At 55.7% G+C, this 23800-nt stretch overlaps 1 protein-coding gene across 1 annotated transcript; it reads right to left on the bottom strand.

Annotated features, from left to right (window-relative positions):
• Positions 1–8225: 8225 nt before the first annotated feature.
• SLC22A11 (solute carrier family 22 member 11) lies at positions 8226–22999 on the bottom strand. Its single transcript, XM_043452688.1, is given in 11 exon segments — positions 8226–8418; positions 8421–8529; positions 9765–9877; positions 10956–11088; positions 11090–11172; positions 13969–14098; positions 15689–15812; positions 17687–18011; positions 18014–18126; positions 20896–20999; positions 22504–22999. Coding segments are annotated over 11 exon segments (1722 nt in total). The 5' UTR covers positions 22897–22999; the 3' UTR covers positions 8226–8323.
• Positions 23000–23800: the final 801 nt, after the last annotated feature.

The following is a 23800-nucleotide window of genomic DNA, read 5'->3' as shown; positions in this document are numbered from 1 at the left end:
CCGGAGTCACCTGTTCCCACCTCTGGGGCACCGCATGTGGTACCTGCCTGGTACCCAGTGGGCCCTCATCCACAGAACCCCTGCTTCCTGCCCCTGGCATCCCTCCAGAGCAGTCACAGGCATTGGCTGCATTGAAATGCATTTTCCTCTGGCTTCAAGGCTGCTGACCCCTGGGAGCAGGCAAGGCCAGGCCACCTGCGTGTACCCACCGCCCACACAGAGGCTGAGCAGTGGTGAGGGGTTGGTCACGGGTGACGGGCTCAGCACCATCTCGGGCAGGTGGCCGAAGTTTGGGGGTGAGCGTACCGTGGCTTTAATTGGCCCCCTCGTGCAGGCTGCCAAAGCCCTGGCCATAGCCCCCTTTGTTTCAGCCTCCCAGGGGCCCCCATGCCCGGGTTCCTCTGGCCCATTGAACAAATCGGCTGTAAGTAGGTCAAGGAGAGCGCTGGGCAGCCACAGCTCCAGTTCCTTCCCTTTCATGTGCCTGGCGGCTCCTGCAAGCCTGGCCTGCCTGCACCAAAGGGACTGCACTCTTCTTGCTGCATCAAAAAGATATTTCATGTTAAAATTCAACGGAGAGATGTTAACCAGCCGTCAGAATAAGGCTCGTCAGAACGCGAGCTGCTCAAACAGGCTGAACTTTGCCCTGCTTTGCGGAGGGTCTTGCCCACAGCTGGCAGCGGCCACCTGGCACATTTTAATAAGGCTGGATGCAAATGCTGCCCCTTCCCCCAGCCTCTGCACCTTTTCCCTGGAACCCGTGCCATGGGGCCCCTGTTCTGGGGGTCCAGACCCTGTGGCTGGCCCCCCCGAGTCTCGGCCTTTAGGATTTCAACATCTTTACTAAGTCGTATACTGGTTTAGCTGCCTGGTCCTCTGGCAGAGCGTTGCTCTCTTTTTGTGAGTTGCAGCCTATTGTTAAGAGGAGTAATTTTAGGTGGATGCATGGAAAAGCTGGGGGAAGTGTAAAGGGGAAGCATGATGTGGATTTTGGCAGAATCCCTCTCATTTCACCGGAAAACGCAGCAGCAGGATTTGGCCGGCAGTGTGCAAACAGCCCGTGTGATCAGAAGCTTTCCTTTCCGCTTCTGTGGTTGAGACACGCATGGCCTGGGTTCACAGTACCCAGTGCCAGCCACAGTTTAACAAACCCACAATCTCTTCCCAAATGAGAGGCCTTATGGCTCGATGGTTACTCACACAGACTCAGGAGAGGCTGTCTGGATTTGAATCCCTGTGCTGCCCAATCCGTGTGGCCTTAGGAAGGACATTAAGCCTCAGTTTCCTGCTCTGCAAAATGGGGACAATAATAGTTCTAATCTCATAAAGCTCTTGTGAGGACTGTGTGTGTGTGTGCTCAGTCGTGTCTGACTATTTGCAACCCCGTGGACTGTAGCCCGCCAGGCTCTTCTGTCCACAGGATTTCCCAAGTAAGAATACTGGAGTGGGTTGCCATTTCCTTCTCCAGGGGATCTTCTTGACCGAGTTATTGAACCTGCGTCTCCTGCATCAGTAGGCAGATTCTTTACCACTGTACCACCTGGGAAGCCCCTTATGAGGATTAAATAATTTTATTAATATCATCATTTTTTTTTACCATAATGACTGTGGGAGACACAGAGGAGCCCCCAAACCTACTTGAGAAAGTCCAGGGTCAGGTCAGGCAAGGATAGATGTTGTCTGAAGGATAAGCACCCAACTGTACACCCCGGAGTGAAGCTGGTGCAAATCTGAGTCAAAGTGCGATTCATCTTTTCACAGATGATTGATGGTGTTTGGTGGTTTTAACGATGAATTCTTATTTTTTGAGGAAGAACACCTGTAATACAGATCTCAGGGGGACTGGGTCTTTGGGCTGTCTCCCCATCCCTGTGATATGAGTAAAGCATAGGAGTGTTTTGCGGGGAGGGTAAGGGGGGATGGCTTCCACGCTCCTGGTTACTTCCTATCCTGCTGGAGTCTCAGCTACAAGCTTGTCATTTCCTGTGGTTCTGTCCTGGCTCAATCTGCACCTGGAAACTGAACATCAGTCCCTAGCCTTTATTTACACACACACACACACACACACACACACACACACACACACACATCATTTGCCTAAGTCCTAGAGGCTTAAGGAGACAAGGCAGCCGTGAGAACATCCTGCCTGGATGGAGCGGTCTTGCTCGCTGGATGCCTCTGGCCTCTGGGTTCACCGGGCAGCCTCCGCCCTACCCTCCTTCCTCGACTTTCTCCTGTCCTAGGATCACTCTGGCCTCTCTTTTGCTGCTGTTTCTCTTGCAAAGACTGGTGGTGTGTTTAGGTCTCACTTCGGCCCAGGTGACCTCGCCAAGGGAGTTTCCTAAGCCGAGACAGTGGTGCCCCTAGAAGTCAGTTCTCAGGGGTGAGGACTGTACGTGCCCCATCTAACTGTGCTCCGCTAGCGCCTCCTCGGGGACCCAGGCGGACACGAAGCCTCACCAGGCCCCCTGCCACACACCGAGCCTGAAGGCTCGAACGTGGCTCCTGTGGGTCCCCTGCTCCCACCCTCCGTGCCAGGCCCAGGACCCCGGCGCAGCATCACCAGGCCTTGGGTGGAGACGGACGCTGTCCCCAGCTTGCATGAGATCGGTGGGGGTGCGCTGGGGCCGTGAGGGCGGTGCCCCTCCTCCGTCCTCTCTCTTGGCTTCCTTCTTGCTGCAGACCTGTCTCCTCCACACAGGGACTGCCATCGCCCCAGGATGTCAATCTTGCTGCTCCTGCCCAGGGAGAGTCTGCTTTTCGTTCTCGATTTTCCTTAGAAATGTCAGGCGGGGAGGGTGGGGTGTGGGCAGGTAGTGAGCTCTAACATGTGTGCGTGGAGGAGGGGGTGGGAAAGGGAATGTTCACGGCTGGGTGGGAGGCCCCCACTCTAACCTGCGGGGGTACTCAAGGCTATCCCCAAAGACCCCAGGAAGGGTCGAGCTTTTGGCGGGTGGAGACAAATGGAAAGGAAATACCACTGGACAGGGGGGCTCTCTCTTAGGCCCCCTCACTCTCATCTCTCCCATTCATTCATTCATTTGCTCCTTCTGTCATTCATTCACCCAGCAAACAATTATTGGGAAGATACCTTGAGTCGGACCCTGGAGCAAGGTTCTGGGGCCTCCAGCTTGCCCAAGTGCTTCTCAACAGGCCTCCCAGCCACCAATTTCGTGGAAACAGATCAAACGGTGATGAAAGAAATTAAGAGGGTGTGGGGGCAATAAGGAGGAGTGGGAGGGATCCCCAACTGGTGGTCAGGATGGCCTGGCCTCAGAGGGACGAGCTTCGTATCCAGGCTGTGATGGAGCTGAGCATCAAAGCTGGTGAGGCTGGTGGGAGAGTGGCTTGGCTCCTCTGGACACCTTTAGCCTGAAGGCTGTGTTTTAAACAATGGAGCCAACATTGAACATTTTGGAGATTTTACATAAAAATGGTGGCCTCTGACTGATTGACACCCCTGGGCTCACAAGCTCCAGTGGTTGGTCCTGGGTGGCCACTGCCTCCACCGCCTTGGGGTCTCCTCAGATGTGTGAGTTCACCCTGCCCTTGGGGAAGAGACATCACCTGTCTCAGTAAAATGCCACCAGGCGGTCATTCAGACCCAAAGTCTCCTGGGCAATTCCTGTTTCAAATTCCACTTCTAACCTTTCAGCAAATCCAAAGGACTCTTCTTACAAATCAACTCCCTGTCAACTTCTCCCTGCAGGGTACCGGGTACCCCTGACACCCAGCCAAGCCAGTCACCTCCTGCCCAGACATCAGACTCGCAGCCCTGAATGGATCTCCCTGCCCCAGCCCCCCGCCTGGTCATCCATTCCACGCTCCCAGCCAGAGCATCTTTCCAAATCAGGTCAGATCCCATCAGCCCTCCACTCAAATCTTGCATGGCCCCTTCCTACCCAGAGTAACCGGAAAGTTTTCAGTCTTTCACCATTAAGTATGATGTGTTGATCTCTCAGTCGTGTCAAATTCTTTGCAATCCCACCGACTATAGCCCGCCAGCCTCCTCTGTCCATGGAATTCTCCAGGCAAGAATACTGGAGTGGGTTGCCATGCCCTTCTCCAGGGGATCTTCCCAACCCAGGGATGGAACCTGGGTGGGTCTCCTGCATTGCAGGCAAGCCATCTGCTACAGTCCATGGGGTTTGCAAAGAGTTGGACATAACTGAGTGACTTTCACTTTCACTTTCATCTCAATAGATAATAGAATATCCATTAGACAAAACTTAATATTCATTCCTGATAAACAATATTCAGCAAACTAGGAATACAAGGGAACTTCCTCAACCTGATAAAGGACATCTATGAAAAACCTACAGGTAACATCATACTTAGGGCTTCCCTGGTGGCTCAGAGGTTAAAGTGCCTGCCTGCAATGCTGGAGACCTGGGTTCGATCCCTGGGTCAGGAAGATACCCTGGAGAAGGAAATGGTAACCCACTCCAGTATTCTTGCCTGGAGAATCCCGTGGACAGAGGAGCCTGGTGGGCTATACAGTCCACAGGGTCACAAAGAGTCGGACAAGACTGAGCGATTTCACTTCAATGTCTTTTTCTGATTTTGATATCAGGGCAATATTGGACTCATAAAATGAGTTGGGAAGTTTTTTAATTTTCAGTTTTATGGAAGCTTTTGTATAGAATTGATATTATTTCTTGCTTAAATGTTTGGTAAAGTGAACCAGCAGAGCCATCTAGGCCTGGAATTTTCTCTGGGGGAAGGTTTCAATTTCTTTAATAGTTCCAGGGCTAATGATGTTATCTATTTTTTCTTGAGTGAGCTCTAGTGGTTTGTATTCTTCAAGACACCTATTAATTTTATCTGTGGTCAAATTTATTGACAATATATTCCTCATAACAGTCCTTTATCATTTTAATATCTGTAGGATTTGTAGTGATATTTCCTCTTTCATTCTTGATATTGTATGTCTTTTCTCAGGGTGCATCTTTTCTCTCTTTTTTTTCCTATCAGTATGACTAGAAATTTACAAATTTTATTGATATCAAAAAAACAGCTTCAGGTTTCGATGATTTTCTTGATCATTTTCTATTTCTCTGATTTCTGCTGTCTATTGTTCCCTCTCTTTCAGCCACTTTAGGTTTAATTAGTACTTCTTCTAGTTTCTTAAGCTGAGGGATTTGATTTTAGACTTTCTTCCTTTCTAATGTAAATACTTGATGATATAACTTTCCCTCTAATCGCTGCTTTAGCTTCATCCCACAAATTCTGATACATCATTAAAAATTTTTTTTCATCCAGCTCAAAATATTATCTAACTCCCTATGTGATTTCTTCTTTGACCTGTGGGTTATTTAGAAGTGGGTTTTTCAGTTTGAATGAGTTTTCTAGATGTCTCTGTCACTGACTTCTAGTTTAATTCCATGATGATCCGAGAACAAACTTTGTGTGATTTGACTCCTTTAAAATGTATTACCTGCAAAGTAAGGCTGGGGATCCCCGGGGGCCTGTTGGCGGGGGAAGTACGATCTTTATTATGAGCCACCAGAGGGATTTAAGCAGACAGGGAATCTGACCTGACTCGGGTCTGATGTGCAGCAGCTGTGGAAGAGGGGAAACGGGATGCCTGGGATGGGGACCCTGGGGCCTGAGTTGTCCCAGAAGAGTGGGCAGTCATCTAGAGGGTCTGGATCTCCAGGGAGGGGTGGGACTTTGAGACAGTGCTGCAGATATCAGCATGGAGAGGTGAGGTGAGGACGAGGAATCTGGTGTTTTGGGAAGAGCCGTGGACTGGAGTCAAGCGGGGTTCAGCCCTGTGCCTCTGGGCATGTCACTCTGCCTCTCTGGGCTTTAGTTTCCTCACCTCTAAAAGAGGTGGTCAGCCTCAACGATCCCACTGTTTTAACAGCCTGAGCTGTTGCCTGTATAAGGAGGGTCTGCGTAAACGAGGACACGGTGGCTCCTCAAGACGGACACGCAGAGGGGTGGCCCTGCAGCATGAGGCCTACAATTAAGGCCTGATGTTCTGTGTTGCCTTGACACCTGGTGGAACCTGGAGGGATTCGGGGGCTTGACTCAGGCCCCACTCCGCTCCTGCAGGTAAGGTCCCCCAGCCAGCAACACTTACAGGGGTTGGGGAGAGGCCAGCACAGCTCCTGTCACCCCTCAGCAGTGGGGATCGGTTCCTTGCCAACCTGGGGAATGACTCAGATAAGGCAGTCCCACGCTCCTGTGGAACCAGGCATCCCCCGCCCCCAGCCCTGCCTCCTGCAGCCTTCCGTAAGTCCCTCTGTCCCTGCGTGCAACCCTTGTGACCCTGCGTGGTACGTACACAGTGTCGACCTCCCAGGGCTGTGAGTGTGTGTGAATAATAAACTGCATCCCTCCACCTCTGCAGTGTTAGGCTGGCCCTTCCCTATAATGACAGGACCAAAGGCCAGGAGGCCTCCCTCGCCCGCAGGGTTAACAGGAGGTGACTGAACAGCCCCTTGCTCGGAGTGAAGCCAGCCTCTGTTAGGGTAAGTGGCTGGGCTTGGGCAGCCTGGGCTGGGTTTCAGCTCCCTGTGCCTGCTCTTCTGGTGCCCAGGGCAGGGCACGCCGGAATGCCTGTTTCTGACAGCTCCAGCAGCAGCTTCTATCTGTTGGATTCTGGTCTGTGCTAAGATCCACTAACCTTGGGGAGGCAGGTTCTCTGAGCCCCATTTAACTGATATGGCCGTGTGAGTATCAGGGGAAAGGCTGGAACCCAGGTCGGTCTGGATACTGCCCTATGATCTACTCTGGAAGCTGGGCGGTGAGAAAGCCGCAGCACCAGGTTCTGAGAAGTGAGAAGAAGTGGGGCACAAAGTGAAGGTGTGAAGACAGGAACCTGGCGGGGAAGGGAGACGACCCATCGTGTTAACGAAGAGGACCTGGGACACCCAGGCCGGGTGTGTCTGTCTGCCGGGGGCTCCTGCAGGGCTGAGGTGCGTGGGAAGTCTGGCAGGGCTGGGGGAGCAGAAGAAAGGGGTGATACTGATGCTGCTCGCTCAGCCATGCCAAGCCCTTGAGGCTGCCCAAATCGCTTCTGCTTTCTGATCACAGAAGAGGTGATTCCCTCCGGAGGGAATCTTTGGCCCGTGGGACTCCTGCAGGCTGAATTTCTAGAACCAGGTGCTTTCTGTAATGACCACCTCTTGCTGGCCACCCCTGGCTGCTACTGACCTCCTAGAATAGCAAAAAGGGAGAGGGGTGGTGTGTGGTGATGGCTCCAGGTCTGGGTCTTGGAGGGCAGAAATGGGGGTCAAGTCTTACGGGAATGTAAACTCTACAAGATTAGGGTTTTATTTACAGCTGTTGCCCAAAGCATGGGACAGCGCCTGAAATGCAGTAGATACACAACAAAAATGAATTAAGTGAAAGAATAAATTAGGTCTTGGCTTCTCTACCTCTTGCTGGGTGTCCTTAGGCAAGTTGCATAACCGCTCTGTGTCTCCATTTTCTTGATAGTGAAATTGGACAGAGCAGCAGCTCGTAGGCTTGTTGTATGGATCAAACCGGGTGCTGTATTAAAACAATAAGCCCCACTAAGCCCCTGCTGTTGTTATTACTACGATCATGATCTTGGCTCCTGTTCTGTGAGGAGGGCTCCCCACGAGCCCCATCAGCCCAGAGATAGCAGCCACACTTACGGAGCATGAGCTGCGGGCTTTTGTATAATTACCCACTTAAACCCAAATACAACTCTTTGAGTACATTGTTTTGGTTTTGTTTTTTTTTTTTAAACACCCATTTTACCAAGGACGAAGTGGAAACCTAGAGGTGATTCTGGCTGTGAAAGGAAGTTGAGGAACGTCCCTTCATTCCTACTCTCAGTACCTGATAGTCTGTCTGGGCCTGGGCTTCTTTGCAGGAAGCCTTAAGGAGAGCTGAGGCTCTTTCTCTTCTGTCAGTTTGATAAGAGAGGGATGCCGCTTGCCCGAGTAGCCAGGGATTCTGTCTTGGGCAGTCTGGCTGCAGAGCTGGGCTCTGGACCACTACGTTTTCCTGCCTAAGGTGCAATCACCTTCGACCTGTGAGGCCTCGAATAAATCACTTCCTCTCTCTGAGCCTCTTATAAACAGGGAGGGCAGTAGTATCTTCCTGGCAGAGTTGTTGTCAAGATTAAATGGTTTCAGAAACACACTGCCTTCAGTGTGACATCGGGAAACTGGACAAGCTCGAGCTGCGGGAGTCATCGCCGAGACCGCCCGGCCCTGTTCCTGCCCCTCTCTGCCCAGGACGTCTCCCGACCCTTGAACCCTCCTGTCCCCGGGCTGGGGTGGACCAGCTGCCCATCTGAGCCCCGCCCAGCTGCATGACCCCCGGGGTGGCAGAGGGTCACTCACTGTCTCTCCAGGTACTGGATGGTGTCAGGGAGTGGAAGGCCCCGGGTCTTCAGGAGGAAGAGGACGATGAGGCCGGCCGCAATGGGGATGCCCCGTAGGAGAGCGGGGGCAGCAGGGGCAGGACCTGGCAGGTCGTCCTGAGCAGCGGGCCCATCACAGACCCCAGCCGAGCTGCTGAGTGCAGGAAGTCTTCTGCTATTATCTGCTTATAAGTGGAGGGGAGGGCCGGGACCCTTGTCACAGCTGCTGTTTTGGTGGGGGCCGGGGGGAGGCTTTACTAGAGGAGGAGCAGTTTGGCTGGGCCAGGGAATGCTGGGGGAGGGAAAGCTGGGCTGAAGGAGTCACCCTCCTCGAGGTCGCTTCTAACACCACCTCCTCCACAGAGCCCACCTGGATTTTCCCATCGAGGGGGTTTCTGCTTTCTGGGAACATCCAGAGTCCTTCACAGGAACTCTCTAGGGCCCTTGCCATTCTCCCTGGTCTCGGGTACTTTGGAGGCTTGTCTCAGGGGTCCTCCTAGCCCGCTGAGCTCCCAGTTCAGGCTTCCCATAAAGTATCAACAGTATCGATAAATGTGATTTCTATGGGCTTTTCATAAAGTATCAACAGTATCGATAAATGTGATTTCTATGGGCTTTTCATAAAGTAGCAACAATATCAATAAATGTGATTTCTGTAGGCTTCCCGTAAAGTATCAACAATATCAATAAATGTGGTTTCTATAGGCTTTTCATAAAGTAGCAACAATATCAATAAATGTGATTTCTATAGGCTTTCCATAAAGTGTCAACAATATAAAAAAAAGAGTGAACGAGTGAGTGAGTGAGCGAGTCAGCACCATGAGTAAGGCTGGGCCAAGCCTGTAGGGACTGAGGTCCACCCCTGCTCTTCAACTGAGCAAGTCCTTGGCTACCCTGAACCTCAGTTTACCCAACTGTACAATGTGGGGGTTGTCTAACTCTAGACCACCTGGGGCTCCTTGGGGATAGGGAAGGGGCAGTCAGGGAGGCAAGTGGGGTCCCCCCCCACCCCGGGCAGCTAACTCTAGACCACCTGGGGCTCCTTGGGGATAGGGAAGGGGCAGTGGGAGGCAAGTGGGGTCCCCCCCCACCCCGGGCAGCTCTTGGTCTCCTCACCAGGCCTCTTATAAGATTTCACCTGAACAGCAGGCTCTGTGGCTCAAAGTGGTTTCCAGTCCGGAGGCCTCCAGGGGACCCTCCATGGGGCTGCCTCCGAGCCTGGACTCTGGGGAGGGGCTGTGTGTGGAGGCCCTGGCTGAGCCGGGACCTTTGGGGGAAGGACTCCGGGGCGTCTGCTCGGTTCCATGTGAGCGCCTGGTCCTCTCGCCCTCCACTGTGTGTCCCTGGGTGCCAAGCCCCTGCCCACCTCCCCATGGCCCTCGCGAGGAGGGTGTGCCTTCCACAGCTGCAGCCCAGCCTCCCGCAGTGAAGTTGGGAAGAGTTCCGGCTTGTAAATCATGATGCAGGTTAAGCTGAGGCCAAAACACGCCTTTCCCAGCACAGCGAAGACCACACGCAGGGTCTGCAGGTCTCGGCGGAGCAGAGGGTGAGTTGGGGTCTACCGGGAGGGTCCCCGGGAGCTGGAGCAGAGGGGTTGGGTTCTCCCACAAGGCTTCCCTGAGCTGAGAGCAGGTAGGTCCCAGGCAGTGTGCCCCGGGGCCAGGCTGCCCTGGGCCGGGGCAGCGGGAACAGGGGTGGGCGGCCAGGGGATGTGGCTCGAGATGTCACGGTGGGGGTTGGGCGGGGGTCGGGGTGCAGGGCCAGAACCCAGCCAGGTCTGGGGTGGGTGAGCCTGGGTGGGTGGCACTCGAGGGGGAGCCGCGACTGGGCTCCTGGGGCCCTGAGGGTGCCTCTTGCCTTGAAAGAGAGGGTCAGGCCGGGCCCAAGCTCACAGCAGGGCCCCTGGACGACCCAGCGACCCAGAAGCTTGCCCGCAGTGCCTCAGCCTGCCCGTGGGGACCCTGCTTCTGAGGGGAGCCTCAGTGGGAAGCCAAGGTGAGGTCGCGCTCCCGCAGGGGGCCTGGGCCCAGCTCCCCTTCCCGTAAGTAAGTCGTCCTTGTAGGAAGAGTCATGTGAAAGCTGTCAAGAGCGCGTCTCGGAAGCTTTCCTTGGGGCGCGGGTCTCCCTCAGAGTTTGAGCTCACAAGTGGTCCTCCATCCTCACACTACCCCCGCCCCCGCCGGCTTGGCGGCCACTGGGGCACACCTGTCCCTGCCCCTCCCCGTCTCCCACCTTGAACAGTAAATCGAGACCCAAAGAAGGGCCTCAGAGCAGCTATGGGAAAGGAGCGAGCCAGGCACCCTCCCCGCCTCCCCAGCGCTCTGTGAAGCGTCTGGCTTCTCTAAGTCGAGGACACACCACTCAGCGCTTCTCCTCCTCCCCTGGGGCCCCGCTCAGCTTCAGGTCCAGTCCAGGCCTGGCTCTGTCCCTCGCCGCTGGGGGGTCTCGGGCACTGGGCTTCACCTTCTGAACCTCAGCGTCACAGGGAAATGGGTTGGGGGCGGGTGGAGCGGTGGTAGTCAGGGTCTTGGGCGGGGCCGGGGCAGGTGGGGAGGAGGCCGGCAGCCCCTCGGCCCCTCAGCGCCCCCCGCAGCTGCCCTGCCTGCACCTTGCGGGACCAGCACGTTGACCAAGATGACGAGGCCGGCCCCGGCCAGGGAGCTGGCCAAGGTCGTGCGGCGGCCGAAGAACCTGAGCAGGAAGGTGGTGATGGCCCGGGCCAGGAGGTCCACAGCTCCGAAGAAGAACCTGGAGGAGGAAGATGTCACTCCCCAGGTTCTGCAGGTCGAGGACTATCCCATAGTACGAGATGGGTGAGGAAGAAGCTGCGGGGGGAGTCCAGAGTTAGGTCCCTGCCCCAGGGAGGAGTGGACACCCCTGGGGGGCGTCCAGAGTCAGGTCCCTGCCCCGGGGAGGAGCGGGCACTCCTAGGGGGCATCCAGAGTCAGGACCCTGCCCTGTGGAGGAGGGCTCACCCTGGGAGCATCTGCCCACATGGGGTCTATGCCAGAAGGTTCCGTCAGCCCAGCCCCAGGCAGCCTGCAGGATCATCTCCCCGTGGTCAGGCTGTCCCAGGAAATGGTGGGGAGGACAGTCGCCCATTCATTCCAAGTGTGGGCCTTGGTGTCAGCCATGGTAGGCTGGGCGTCGCCTCTCAACCAACCAGCAGGAAGACGCGACCCTCTCTGGGCAGATGGGGCAGCGGGTCAAGCTGACCTGCCCCTCTGTCAGGCTCTAGTGGATTTCCCTGCTGGTTCAGATGGTAAAGAATCTGCCTGTGATGGGGGAGGCCTGGGTTTGATCCCTGGGTCAGGAAGAACCCCTAGAGAAGGGAATGGCAACCCACTCTGGTATTCTGGCCTGGAGAATCCCCATGGACAGAGGAGCCTGGTGGGCTACAGTCCATGGGGTCACAAAGAGTCGGACATGACTGAGCGACTGACACACACAGCGCCCTCCGGCTCTGTTTCCTGTTTCCAGTGGCGGCCGGGAACCTGCTCTACTGCCCAGGAACCTGGGCAAGACTCTGTCTGCCCCGTACCGGCTGCCAGTTTCTTTGTCTTGAAACACGGGGTTAATAACAGAAAGGGGTCTCAGCAGGAGATGCTGGGCTGTCCCCTTCAGGATAGAAAGTCTTATTTTCGCAGCCCTTGGGAGTGCTATGCCCCAGCTGGGCAGAGCATCCCATGGCTAGTCTACGCCAGCCAGAGGGACGACTTGGAAGGGAAGACTCAGAAGGGCCGCCCCAGCTCCCAGGTCCCCAGGCTGGGGCCCAGCTGTGACAGCACCTGTCCCTGGTCCCTGCTGCTTCCTGCCCTCCCTGCCCCCTCTCCCCTCCACAGGAGGTGACCCCTGGAGCTCTCTCTATGAACTTCATGCTCCCAGACCTCCATCTCAGAGTCTGCCGCCCAGAGGATGTCCCCTATCCTGAGTAGCTGAACTTCACTATTGTTTCGTTGCTAAGTTGTGTTCAACTCTCCGCCAGGCTCCTCTGTCCATGGGATTCTCCAGGCAAGAATCCTGCAGTGGGCTGCCTTCTCCAGGGGACCTTTCCGGCCCAGGGATGGAACCCATATCTCCTGCATTGGCAGGCCGATTCTTTACCGCTGAGCTACCCAAGTAGCTGAATTTCTGCCCCTTGGAGATTGAATCTGGCTCCGCAAGTGGCCATGCAGGTAAATGATTCTTGACCACTTTTCCGATCCACCCCACCCCCGGCTTCACCTGGCTGGTCCCCAACCCTCCCCTTCAGCAGCCTGATTGCTGCCCCCAGGAGGCTTCATTCAGGTGCCACCAGGCTAACAGCTACAGAAAAAAGCTGCAATTCCTGCAGAAACAAGGTGCTTCCTGAAGTTTGTGAACGTGATGGGGAGAAAAACTGGGCTGGTTTGCGGGCATGAGCACCTAGAGTCTTACCCAGTAATAACTGGGTTAACAATCAAAGCCAAGAAAACCCAGGAGGGTGGCCGCCTCACAGTCTGTGATTTGAATAACAAAGGGTGCAGAGCAGCCCCTTGGGAGAACTGAGGAAGCCTTGATGGTTTTTGAAAGAACAGCCCTGGACACCCACTGGCCCCCGGGCACTCCTTCTAATTTATTATCAGAAAAAGAAAAGCAAAAAATAGAGAGAGAGGCATTTGATGCATTCTTTGCTCTAAGATGCAGCACACATTTGCCATTATAACCTACATGTGCTAAAATATAGCATAAAATCAATGTTTTCCTAATTTTGAGTTTTATTTCCAGATCGAGTCCCAATCAAACCTGACCCTCACTTTTTGATCCGCTCTTCAGGAAGTCGCTTAAACTGACTCTGTCTTAAGGAGTCTTTGCCTGGTTCCAGGTGGAAAAGACACTGATGCTGGGAAAGATTGAGGGCAGGAAGAGAAGGGGGGAGACAAAGGATGAGCTGGTTGGATGACATCATTGACTTAATGGACGTGGGTTTGAGCAAACTCCGAGAGATGGTGAAGGACAGGGAGGCCTGGCGTGCTGCAGTCCATGGGGGTCACAAAGAGTCAGACTCGGCTGAGCAACTGAACAACACTAACAACAAAGGCCGCCCTGGGGGACGGGGCCTCCTTGGGTGGGGAGTCCACGCTCACTGTGGGGTGGGAGGGTCTAGCAGGGAGCTCACCCGGGGTTCAGATGCCCATTCTGTCATCTCGGGCACGTGTCTTTCCTCTCCTGGCCCCTCTTTCCCATCTGTAAAGTGAGATATAAATGAACTAGTCTCACGGGATGGCTCAGAGGGGGCCGTGTGTGGCGGGAACGTGGTCGCTTCCACACCCCGGGAGTCCAGCTGTCAGGGTAAGTCCGGTGCTGACTTTCCAGCTCCTGCTGGTCCCTTGGCTCTGGGGACATCAAGGCTCTGCCCCTGCCCTGCGCTTCAGTCTGACCCGGCCCCCTGCCCAGGACCATATCCCAGCCCTGATCTCCGGGTGACTTTCTGCACAAGCCGGCCTCCTGACCACATCTGTACATACTCCGTCTCCCCCACCTGTCAGGCTCTTGCCACCTGGGAGCTGCCTGTCCCAGCCAGGAATGTACCCCATGAGGCTGTAGAAGCTGTTTTCCCCCTGAATACCACCCCCACCCAGCCCTGTCACCGGGAGGGGTACACAGGACAGCATACTTCACCACAAACAGGTTGCAGGTTCTCCAGCGGAGCCCAGGCAGGCGGAACAGGTCCAGCACCGACTGGCGGGACTTCGCAGAGGCCACCTCCTCCTGCATGCTGGACATCAGTACCTCCGGGGGCAACGGGGCAGTGAATGCTGGGGCCATGGCCCCACTCCCATGCCAGAAATGTGTCCAGGTGGGCAGAGGGATGGGGAGAGCCTGGCCTTGGCCCCTGGAGATGGAGAGCCCTGGGGCTGGGGTGGGGCTGAGGGCAGAAAGGCTTCTCTCTGGCCTGGCCTGAGCTCTCCTGCAGACCAAGTTCCCCTCTCAGAGCCAAGTCACAGTCTTGAGTCCCGTCTCTGGCAGCTAAGCTGCAGGCTGCAGGGAGCCCCTTGGCAGTCACCCCAGGAGGCCCTACCATCCCTCTTCATTCCTTTTGGCTGGCATCAGGGCACAGCTGCCCAGTCACATTGGCTCCTTACTGCATCCCAAGTGCCCATCCAGTCTCCACCTGCACCCTGGGCCCTGCCTGCCCCCTGCTCAGCTCTGTCCTGGCCAGCTCTAGCTCACCTCCTCCTGGAAGGCTTTTCTGATCCTTCTGCCCTCAGGGAACTCTGAGTCCTCTAGTTTCTGTCCGCACATCCTCACACATGTACTTCCTTGAAATAGCTTCCTTCAGATAAGCACATCCCATTTATCCAAATATGTTGAAGAGCTTTACGAGGTAAGTGGGCAATATATGTGGGTTAAGGCAGTGAATAATAGAGGTGGTGATGTGGGTGTGTGGTTGTTGTTGGTGATGGTTGTATTGTTGCTAACTGTGGCTGTGTTGTTGATGGTGGCTGTGGTGGGGGGGCTAGTGATGAAGGTGATGGTGACTGTCTGGTGGTGTGGATATTGATGGTGATGTCAGTGATGGTGTTGGTGGTGTGGATGATAATAAAGATGAAGTTGATTGTGATGGTATTGCTGGTGGAGGTGAAGGTGGTGGTGGTGATAGTGATCGTGGGTGTGTGGAGAGTGTAATGGTGTTGATATTAGTGGTGTTATTATTATTGGTGGTGGTGGTGATGACAGTGGTATTTGTGTAGCGGTGGTGATTGTGGGTGTAGCGGAGGTGGCAATGGTGGTGATAACTGTGATGTGATGGAGGTGGTGGTAGTAATGGTGGTGGTGATGATGGTGGTGGTGTTAACTATGGTTATGAGGGTGGTGATGGTGATGGTGGAGATGGTGATGGTGATATGTATGATGGTGATGGAGGCGGTAATCATGGTGATGATGGTGGAGATGGTGATGGTGGTAGGGATAGTGATGGTGGTGGTGGTGGTGATGGTGATGATGGTGGTGGTGATGGTGGTGGGGACAGTGATGATGGTGGTGATAGTGGTGGGGACAGTGATGGTGATAGTGGTGGGGACAGTGATGGTAGGTTTGATGGTGGTGATGATAGTGGTGATGGTGATGGTGGTGGGGACAGTGATGGTAGGTTTGATGGTGATGATTACCGTGATAATAGCAATGATGATGCCAGTGAAGACAGAGATCACAAAGGTGATGATAGTGATGTTGATGATGTTTTGATGTTATGAGTCTGTTGATGGGGGTGCTGCTGGAGTGGATAGGGGTGATGTTAGTGATAATTTAGATGAAAACATCAGTAGATGTCCTTTCCTGGGTCATATCTCACACTCTGGGTCACAAACAACAGCATCTCACCTCTATGGTCAGTGTCTTTTGGGCTTCCTTGTGACCATTTATCTTGGCCACCTTTTTGAGTTTCTGAAGCGCTTGATCTGGTTTGCCTATGATAATCAGCCATCAAGCGGATTCTGGCAGCCACCTGTTAAAGAAGCAGGTGCTTGACTGGGTCTTCACTTTCTTTGCTCAGACTGGTGGCCAGGTGCCCAGGGCAGGTGGGGAGGGGGTGGTGGCCAGCAGACCCTCTGGCTACAACAGGAGTTGGGAGAAGGCAGCTGCCTCTCCCTCTGCCCTGTTAATGCCGGGCTGGGAAGTCCCTGATGGTTACAGAATAAGGAAGCGGATTCTGGCAGCCACCTGTTAAAGAAGCAGGTGCTTGACTGGGTCTTCACTTTCTTTGCTCAGACTGGTGGCCAGGTGCCCAGGGCAGGTGGGGAGGGGGTGGTGGCCAGCAGACCCTCTGGCTACAACAGGAGTTGGGAGAAGGCAGCTGCCTCTCCCTCTGCCCTGTTAATGCCGGGCTGGGAAGTCCCTGATGGTTACAGAATAAGGATGAGTCCCAACGCCTGGCCGCCCTCTCCACCAGCCCCCTCTCCTTGCCACACCATCTGGCTTCCCTGCTGCCAGGAGCCTGGCTGCCCAAGCCCCACATTCAGTCAGTGCCCAGGTTGCCCGGACATGGGGTGATTCTAGGGCCATTTCCATGACAGAAAGCTTGCATCATGCTGAATTTAAAAAAAAAAAAACACACATTTAAAACATCTCCAGCCAGAACCGAGTGGTTTTATAAAAGTAGTCAGCTTTTTTCCAGTCTTGGGGACAGATGGACCGGGAGAAGCACCTCCCTGGTGAAAGGGTCCAGAGTTCTCCCATCCCACAGGAACTCAACTGGGTTCACAGGGAAGCTAAGAAGAATTTCTGGAGGCAGTACGTCATGGTTAGAAGAACCAGCCTGCCTGGGATACAAACCCTGCCTCTGGCACAAAACAGTGGTGTGGCTTTGGGCAAGCCACTGAGCTTCTGTGGGCCTCAGACCCTCATCTGAAAGGAGCAGTAATAACATCTTCCTTCCTCATTAGAAGAAGTGTCGATGGACCTCCACTGTGGTCCAGTGGTTAAGACTCTGCTTTTCTACTGCAGGGGGTGTGGGTTCAATCCGCAGTCCGGGAACTAATATCCTCCTCCCCAAAATAAAAACAAACAAATAAAAAGGTTTAAATGACACGTTAAAAAAAAAGCAGTGTTGATGCACATCTGGTGTTACAAAGAGCAGCAGGGATGCACCCAGTCAGTGTGACCAGGGTGGCTTAATCAGTGTAAGTATGGAATGGTCTTCCTCCTTTCTTCCTGGTCCTGTTGATACAATAAATCTCCACACTGTCAGCGACTTCTGGTCTATTTTATTTTCCGATGGATCCCCAGTGCCTAAAGCCAAGTCTAGCACAGAGCAGGAGCAAAATAAACATTTGAGAATGAATGAATGCGTCCTTATCCTTCTCTACCTGCCCACAGCAGACCAGCTTGGCTCTGGCCCATGGGCACAAGAGAACTTATGAGCACAGGAATTTGTGATTATTTCCCTGGATCTCTTCGTCTAGTCCCCACCCGAGCAGGTATTTTCAGACCTCAGGGATTTTCAAAGCATCAGAAATAGTAATGATAATATCTTTCCATATCCGATGCCTGACTTGGATGCCCGCAAGCTGGGCAAGTGCTATGAAGCAGTGAGGCTGGTGGGTGTGGGGGAGCTGGTGCCAATGTGAGCGAAGGATGGAGCCCTCAGCCTTTGGCCAGTGGGGTGGGCTGGAGGGAACCTCTGACCCCTGGCTGAAATGCCCACCCCGGAACTCTGAGCCCCCATGACATCTCTCCCCAGTGGGGTCTGCTCACATCACTCTCTTCCAGGGTCTCAGCATCTTGGGAGCCGTGGCCAGCCAGAGAGGTAGGGGTGAGGAGCACCTTCTTGGATCCCTCTGCCGTTTCTCCCCAAGGGAAAAGGCCCCACACCGTACTGACCAGGATATCAGGAAGATGACAAAGAAAGGCACCGACCCGGCCAGCTGGAGGGTTCGCCAGTCCCGCAGGGCGAAGGCCAGGCCGCCCACGGCCATCTGGCCGATGCTGTAGGTGGACCCCAGGATCGCCATGGTGACGGCCCTCATGCTGGTCATGGTCCACTCCACCACTGGAAGGCGGTGTGGACATGCGGGTGAGGGCCCCGGGCGCTGGGCCCTCAGGCCCCCTCTTCCCCACTGCACCCCATCCCCATGCCATGGCTGTGGCTGGCGATCAAGGGACTCACTGAGCATTGCGGAGGTCAGGAGGATGCCAGACAGCCCAGAGCGCTCAGAAACCAGAGGCCACAGTAGTCGGGGAAACTGGGGGCAACAACGCTGCTGATGCTGGCCATGACCACCAGCAGGCAGCACCAACTCAGAACTGGCTTCCACCCAAACCTGTTTCAGGGAGGCTAGCGTGGTGGGCACCTGGAGAGGGGCCTGGGGACTTGGGCACAGAGGCAAGGGCTTCCCGCCAGAAGGCTGAAGCGGCTCCTGCTGGAGCCTCCCCCAGGGGCAGGCAGGCAGCACCTCCTCAGATCTCCGGGGACCACGTTCAGAGTGCGTTTGTTATAAAAATGGCAGACGTCTTGCTCTCGGCGGGTGGTGTAGCCCCGTGGTCCAGAATAGACTTTGGCAGCGGATGCCTGGGTCTGAGCCCAGCTCTGCCCTTCCCAGGTGACCTTGGGCACCTGACTCAGTGTCTGTGGGTCATGGTTTCTTGGTCTGTAAAAGGCAGGCATTCCTGATGAGATGCTGAACAAGGGGGCAGCCTCGCAGGAGGCTCGGGGTCCGTAGCCTTGGGCGAGCCTGGCGACACACAGGAGCCCACACGCTCATGGTCAGTTCAGCCCGAACCACTGCGGGCATTGAGCTGAAGTCTGTGTCAGTCAGGGCCTTCCCTGATGGCTCAGCGGTAAAGAAGCGGCCTGAAGGCAGGAGACAGAGTTTCGATCCCTGGGTGGGGAAGATTCCCTTGGAGAAGGACATGGCAACCCACTCCAGGATTCTTGCCTGGAGAATCCCATGGACAGAGGAGCCTGGTGGGCTACGGTCCTTGGGGTCACAAAGAGTCGGACACGACTGAGTGACTGAGCTTGCATGCACGCACGTGTCGGTCCGACTGGAGAGACGCGGACCAATCTCAGCCTCGCCTGTCTGGGCAGTGCCCAGAAGCAGGAACACACGCCCCAGATCCCAGGGTGAGACCAGGAGGCTGAAGCCTGGAGCTGACCCCAGGCTCACCAGGCAGCCACAGATGGATTGTGATATGGTTCCCGACGTGGGTGGCCCCTGGGGAAGGAACGGTGGCTTCCGGCTGGCCGGTCCTCCGAAAGTGCAGACTGGAGGACCTCCTTCTCCGGTGCTCGGCTCCCTGCCATGCTCAGGATAATGTAATATAAGGCCCACAAAGAGCCGCCACTGTGCCAGCCCAGCCCGGGCTCTGCATGTGATTAACTCACTTCATCATCGCAGCCCCATGGGTAGGTGGCAGGGTGCCCACTGACAGGAGGAAACCAAGGCACAGAGAAATAACACACCCATCTTCTAAGAAGCTGGGGCTCAGGATGCCCCAGGGCCTGGGCTGCTGGGCACAGCGGGAGTGCCATCCATGCCTTCAGCATATTATGGGCAGTATGCTGTGTGCTGGACACCGAAGATGTGACCCCAAGGCCCCTGCCTCCTTGGAGCTACGGTCTTGCAGGGACACACACAGTCAACAAGCTAACGAGAGCCGGGCACTGGCAGAGAGAGCCGGGAGCTATGAGTGGAGAGCTGCCAGGGCCATGGGACCTGTGGGCCTGAAGCCGGGAAGGCCTCTGCAAGCAGCAGCCTGGAGCTGAGTGTGGCCTGCACGCTGGGCACAGAGGGGCCATGGGCGGAACCGTCTAGGTGGGGTGAGGCTGCCCGCTGCGGTGAGTCTGGTGGGCTGGGCGGGAGCAGGGCTGCTTCTGGAGGGGCTGGCGAGACCATCGGGGGAAAGCCAAGGGTTGAGCAGGGGTGGCAGGGTGAGTGGGGACTGTCCTCAGCGTGGGGGCCCAGGGGACCTCAGGCTGGGCAGTGACAAGATGCACACACAAGCCTTTGCTGAGTCACTCTGAGCACTGCGGCGGAACAGAAGGCCCAGTGGAGGCAGGAGACCCCAGAGGAGGCTGTGGGCGGCCCAGGCCAGAGAAGGTGGCTGTTTGGGCAAGTTGACAGCATGCAAGACAGGGCCCTGGGCTGGGGGGAGCTGTGCTTTGGAGAAGGAGCTCAATGAGTGTGGAGGCTGAGGGAGGGAACACGGGGCTGGCTCTTAGCGGAGGCTGTCCTCCAGGATGGAGTCTGGTGGGCAGGGCTTGGGCTGGGTGGGGGTGGGGGAGCCGGGGTTCAGCGGGGGCCGAGGTAACTGTGAGGTGCATCCAAGTGGAGACTCCGGGTCGGCAGTGGAGTTTACAAGTTGAGGGGGTGTAACGTGGGCGTTTTCAGCACTGGACAGCGGCGCCCGGGGCAAGAACTGTACACAGACGGAGGAGGGTTCCCAGGGAGGGTCCTGGGCGCTCCACCTCAGGAGGGGCGTGGAGGAGAGGGGTGGGGCACTCAGGGAGGGGCGGGAGGGGTGGTCCTCTTTCATTACACTTCTTGTGGTTGTTGAGTCGCTCAGTCCTGTCCAACTCTTTTGCGACCCCATGGCCTGCAGCCCCCCAGGCTCTTCTCTCCATGGGATCTTGCAGGCAAGAATACTGGAGTGGGTTGCCATTTTCTCCTCCAAGGGATCTTCCCGACCCAGGGATCGAACCTGTGTCTCCTGCCTTGGCAGGCGGATTCTTTCCTGCTGAGCCACCAGGGAAGCCCTGGTTAAAAGTAAAAGGTATCTGTCTCTCTCCAGAAAGCCCTCAGCTCCCCGAGGGCAGGGACTGTGCAGTGTTTGGCACACAGTAGGTGCTCAGTAAAGTTTGGTGGAATAGCTGAAGAGGAGAGTGAGTGTTCAGGGTGATTTTTCAGCTCAGCCCAGCATCAAGTTCAGACGGTGGGTTCTCAGCCCCCTGGGAACTTGGGACTCAGACCCCAGATGGGGGAGACTCTCTCCTAAGGAGCACAAATGTCCACTGCACATTTCCTTACCTCTGTCCTCACAATGCTCATTCTGTTTTGAAGGAGCTGGAGGGGAGGAGAGGAGATACTCACTGGTGGGAGAGGAAGCCGCAGACGATGCATCCTACCATGGCCCCAGCCATGTAGATGGACTGGCCTAGGGGCTTCAGGCCCTGGTGGTCACACACCAAGTCCCCCTGGAAGAGGAGGAGGGTGTGTCAGCCTGGCTCAGGAGGTGCAGAATAGTGGGGTCAGGGTGGCAGAGGAAGGTCCAGAACCCCCAGAGGGGATCTGGCCTCCCCCAGTGGGGTCCCCAGAATCCTAGATCCAGGCAACCATGGTGGAAGGGGTGTGTGGGCAGCGGGCCTCAATGCCCCCCACCCCCCGGCTTATGATCGGCAGGGCAGGACACGTGGGACGTGGTTCTGGGTCTAACGGCGGGACAGGCCACTCCTAGTGGACAGTGGTGGGCGGTGGTTAAACCACAAGCCTCAAATTCCAAGTCAGCTGCTGACTGACCAGCTGGTGACCCCAGGTGTGTTCCTGCACCTGGCTGAGCCCATCTCCTCCAGGAATGGGGCTGTGTGGCTGCCTCTCTTACAGGACGGTGAAGATGAGCACAGAGGCTGAGCACGTGTCACTGTGAATTTTTCCTGCCATCTGCTGGGGGCCAGGCAGCCATTGCCTGAACACCACCCACCCCCCGGCCCCAAAGTCAGCCCTTCCCTTCAACAAGGCCTGCCTGCCTTGCCCACGGTTCCACCTCTGTTTCCACTTCTGCTGTCTGAACCACTGCAGGAAGCATGCTCCCCCTGCACCCCCAAACACACACACACATTGCAGTGCATTCTCCACCCTGCAAAGTCGCCTCTTGAAAATGCAAATCAGATCACCGAGCTTCCTTGTTCCAAAGCCTCTGGTGACTTTTCTTTGCACTTAAGGAAAAGCCAGGCTCCTTCCACATGCGCCCGGTCCATCTCCTGACCCCTTACCCTCTGTGCCAGGTTCTGCTCTCTCAACACCCAGACACGCTCCCTCCTCTGTCCTGACCTGGCTCTGCCCCGACCTGGCTCTGCCCCAACCTTCATGTGACTGATTCCTTTGCTTATAATCCAAGTGTCATCTGAACTGTCACCTCTTCCCTGCCCGCTCTCCCTTCCCCACTCGCGGGAGCTGCTTTCTCCCTTGTGCTCACTGATGACGCAGGGGCCTTGAGCCTCAAGGCAGGACAGAAAGTGAGGGAGAAGTTGGCACCAGGCTCCGTGGGCTGAATTAGACTGCACTTTAGCTGTGTGTCCTGGGGCAAGTTACTTAACCTCTGTGGGCTTCTGTTTTGTCACTTATTAAATGGGGTCAATCATAAGACCCACCTCAAGAGATTGCTGTGAAATAGTGACGACAGAGGAAAGCATCCGACCAGTGGCTGCCACTTTAAGGGCACAAGGTGTGGACTCACTCTACTGTTATTCCTGGCTCAAAGGCTGACTGATTCTGAAATATCCTGCAAAATGTAAGCTCCCCGAAGTCTCCCGTAACCCTAGCCCCAGATGGGAATCCTGGCCATTCCAAGCCGTCAGTAATTAAGTGTCGAGGGAGTGCATATCATTTAACAGCGCTGATGGAGGCATTCTAGTCCTCTCAATCACTGGGAGTCTGGGAAGGGGGAAGAAATGGTGGGGTTGGTGGTGGGGGGACCCTCACCTCAGTCACGATGGTGGAGGTGAAGGCGCTGCGGTTGTAGACCCAGCCGTCCATGCATGGCTCTGTGTCGGCCTTGCTCCAGTTGGCGGCCGTGGCGTTGGGGTCCAGGAGCTGCCACTGTGGGTGGCGGAAGCGGAGACACTTGGGGGCCCCATGGTTGGGGCCCAGCGGAATGGAGACGGGCAGGAGGGCCTCGGGGCTGAGGTTGGCGGGAGCCTTGGAGCCATTGTCCAGCAGGTGAGCCGAGCAGCGGTGGCCTGGGACGGCGGCTGAAAAGTTCTCCACAACTAACTGGAATGGCACCCAGACCTAGAAGAGGAAGAAAGTGAGGATCTGGAGGGCCTGAAAGAGGCCCGCGCCCCCTGCCTGCTCCAAGAGCTCAGTGAACGCCATGGACAGGGCTGCTGCCCCCTGGGCGGGTCTCCTGGGAATCAGGGAGCTGGAGAGCACCTGGCCTGCTGCCCAGAACCACGGGCGGGGGTGCAGGATCGCCAGACCTCCTACCTCCACTCGCCGCTCGGCCCCACGGGGGCGGGCCAGCTGGTCCAGTGTGTCCTAAGATGCCCGAGAGACTCTGAAGAAACCCCTCCTTCTTCTCCCATTTCTAGGAATGACTGCTCGGATGCCCCTCTGGTCTGGAGTGGGGGCAAAAGTCACTGGGGCATCTGGGGCGTCCAACACCTAGAGTGAAAGGTCAACAAAATTAACAAAAAATGAGTCAGTGCTGCAACGTTATTGAATGACAGCTGGGGGAGAAACATCAGCCAGGCTGTGGCTTCATTGCTGGGTTAAAGTTCAACCCCAGTGAGGAATTCCAGGGCAGAAAGATGGGCTCAGCTACTCAGAAAGGCTTCGGCATCGCCCCGCGGGCCATGTGATGGCACCCTTCAGTCCAACTTTTTTTCTCACCTGCTCTGGATCTCGTTGCTTTGTGAAGGCTTTCTCTAGCTGCAACGAGTGGGGGCTAGTCTCCACTGTGGTGCGTGGGCTTCTTGTTGCTGTGGCTTCTCTGCTGTGGAGCATGGGCTCCAGGTGCGTGGACTTCAGTAGTTGCCGCACACAGGCTCAGTAGTTGTGGCGTGTGGGCTCTCGGGCTGACGGGCTTCAGTCGCTGCGATGCACAGTCTTAGTGGAATCTTCCCAGGCCAAGGATTGAACCTGTGTCCCCGACATTGGCAGGCAGATTCCTAACTACTGTACCACCGGGAAAGTCCCCGGCATGCTTCAGTCTGAACTTTCAGAACTCTCTACATGTGTCCCTTTGAATCAGGAAACTGTTGGCCCAACTTTCACCCAT

The sequence above is a fragment of the Cervus canadensis genome, chromosome 29 (assembly GCF_019320065.1).
Source record: "Cervus canadensis isolate Bull #8, Minnesota chromosome 29, ASM1932006v1, whole genome shotgun sequence".
In the NCBI taxonomy this organism is placed as follows: Eukaryota; Metazoa; Chordata; class Mammalia; order Artiodactyla; family Cervidae; genus Cervus; species Cervus canadensis.
This window is presented reverse-complemented; position numbering and strand designations above follow the sequence as displayed.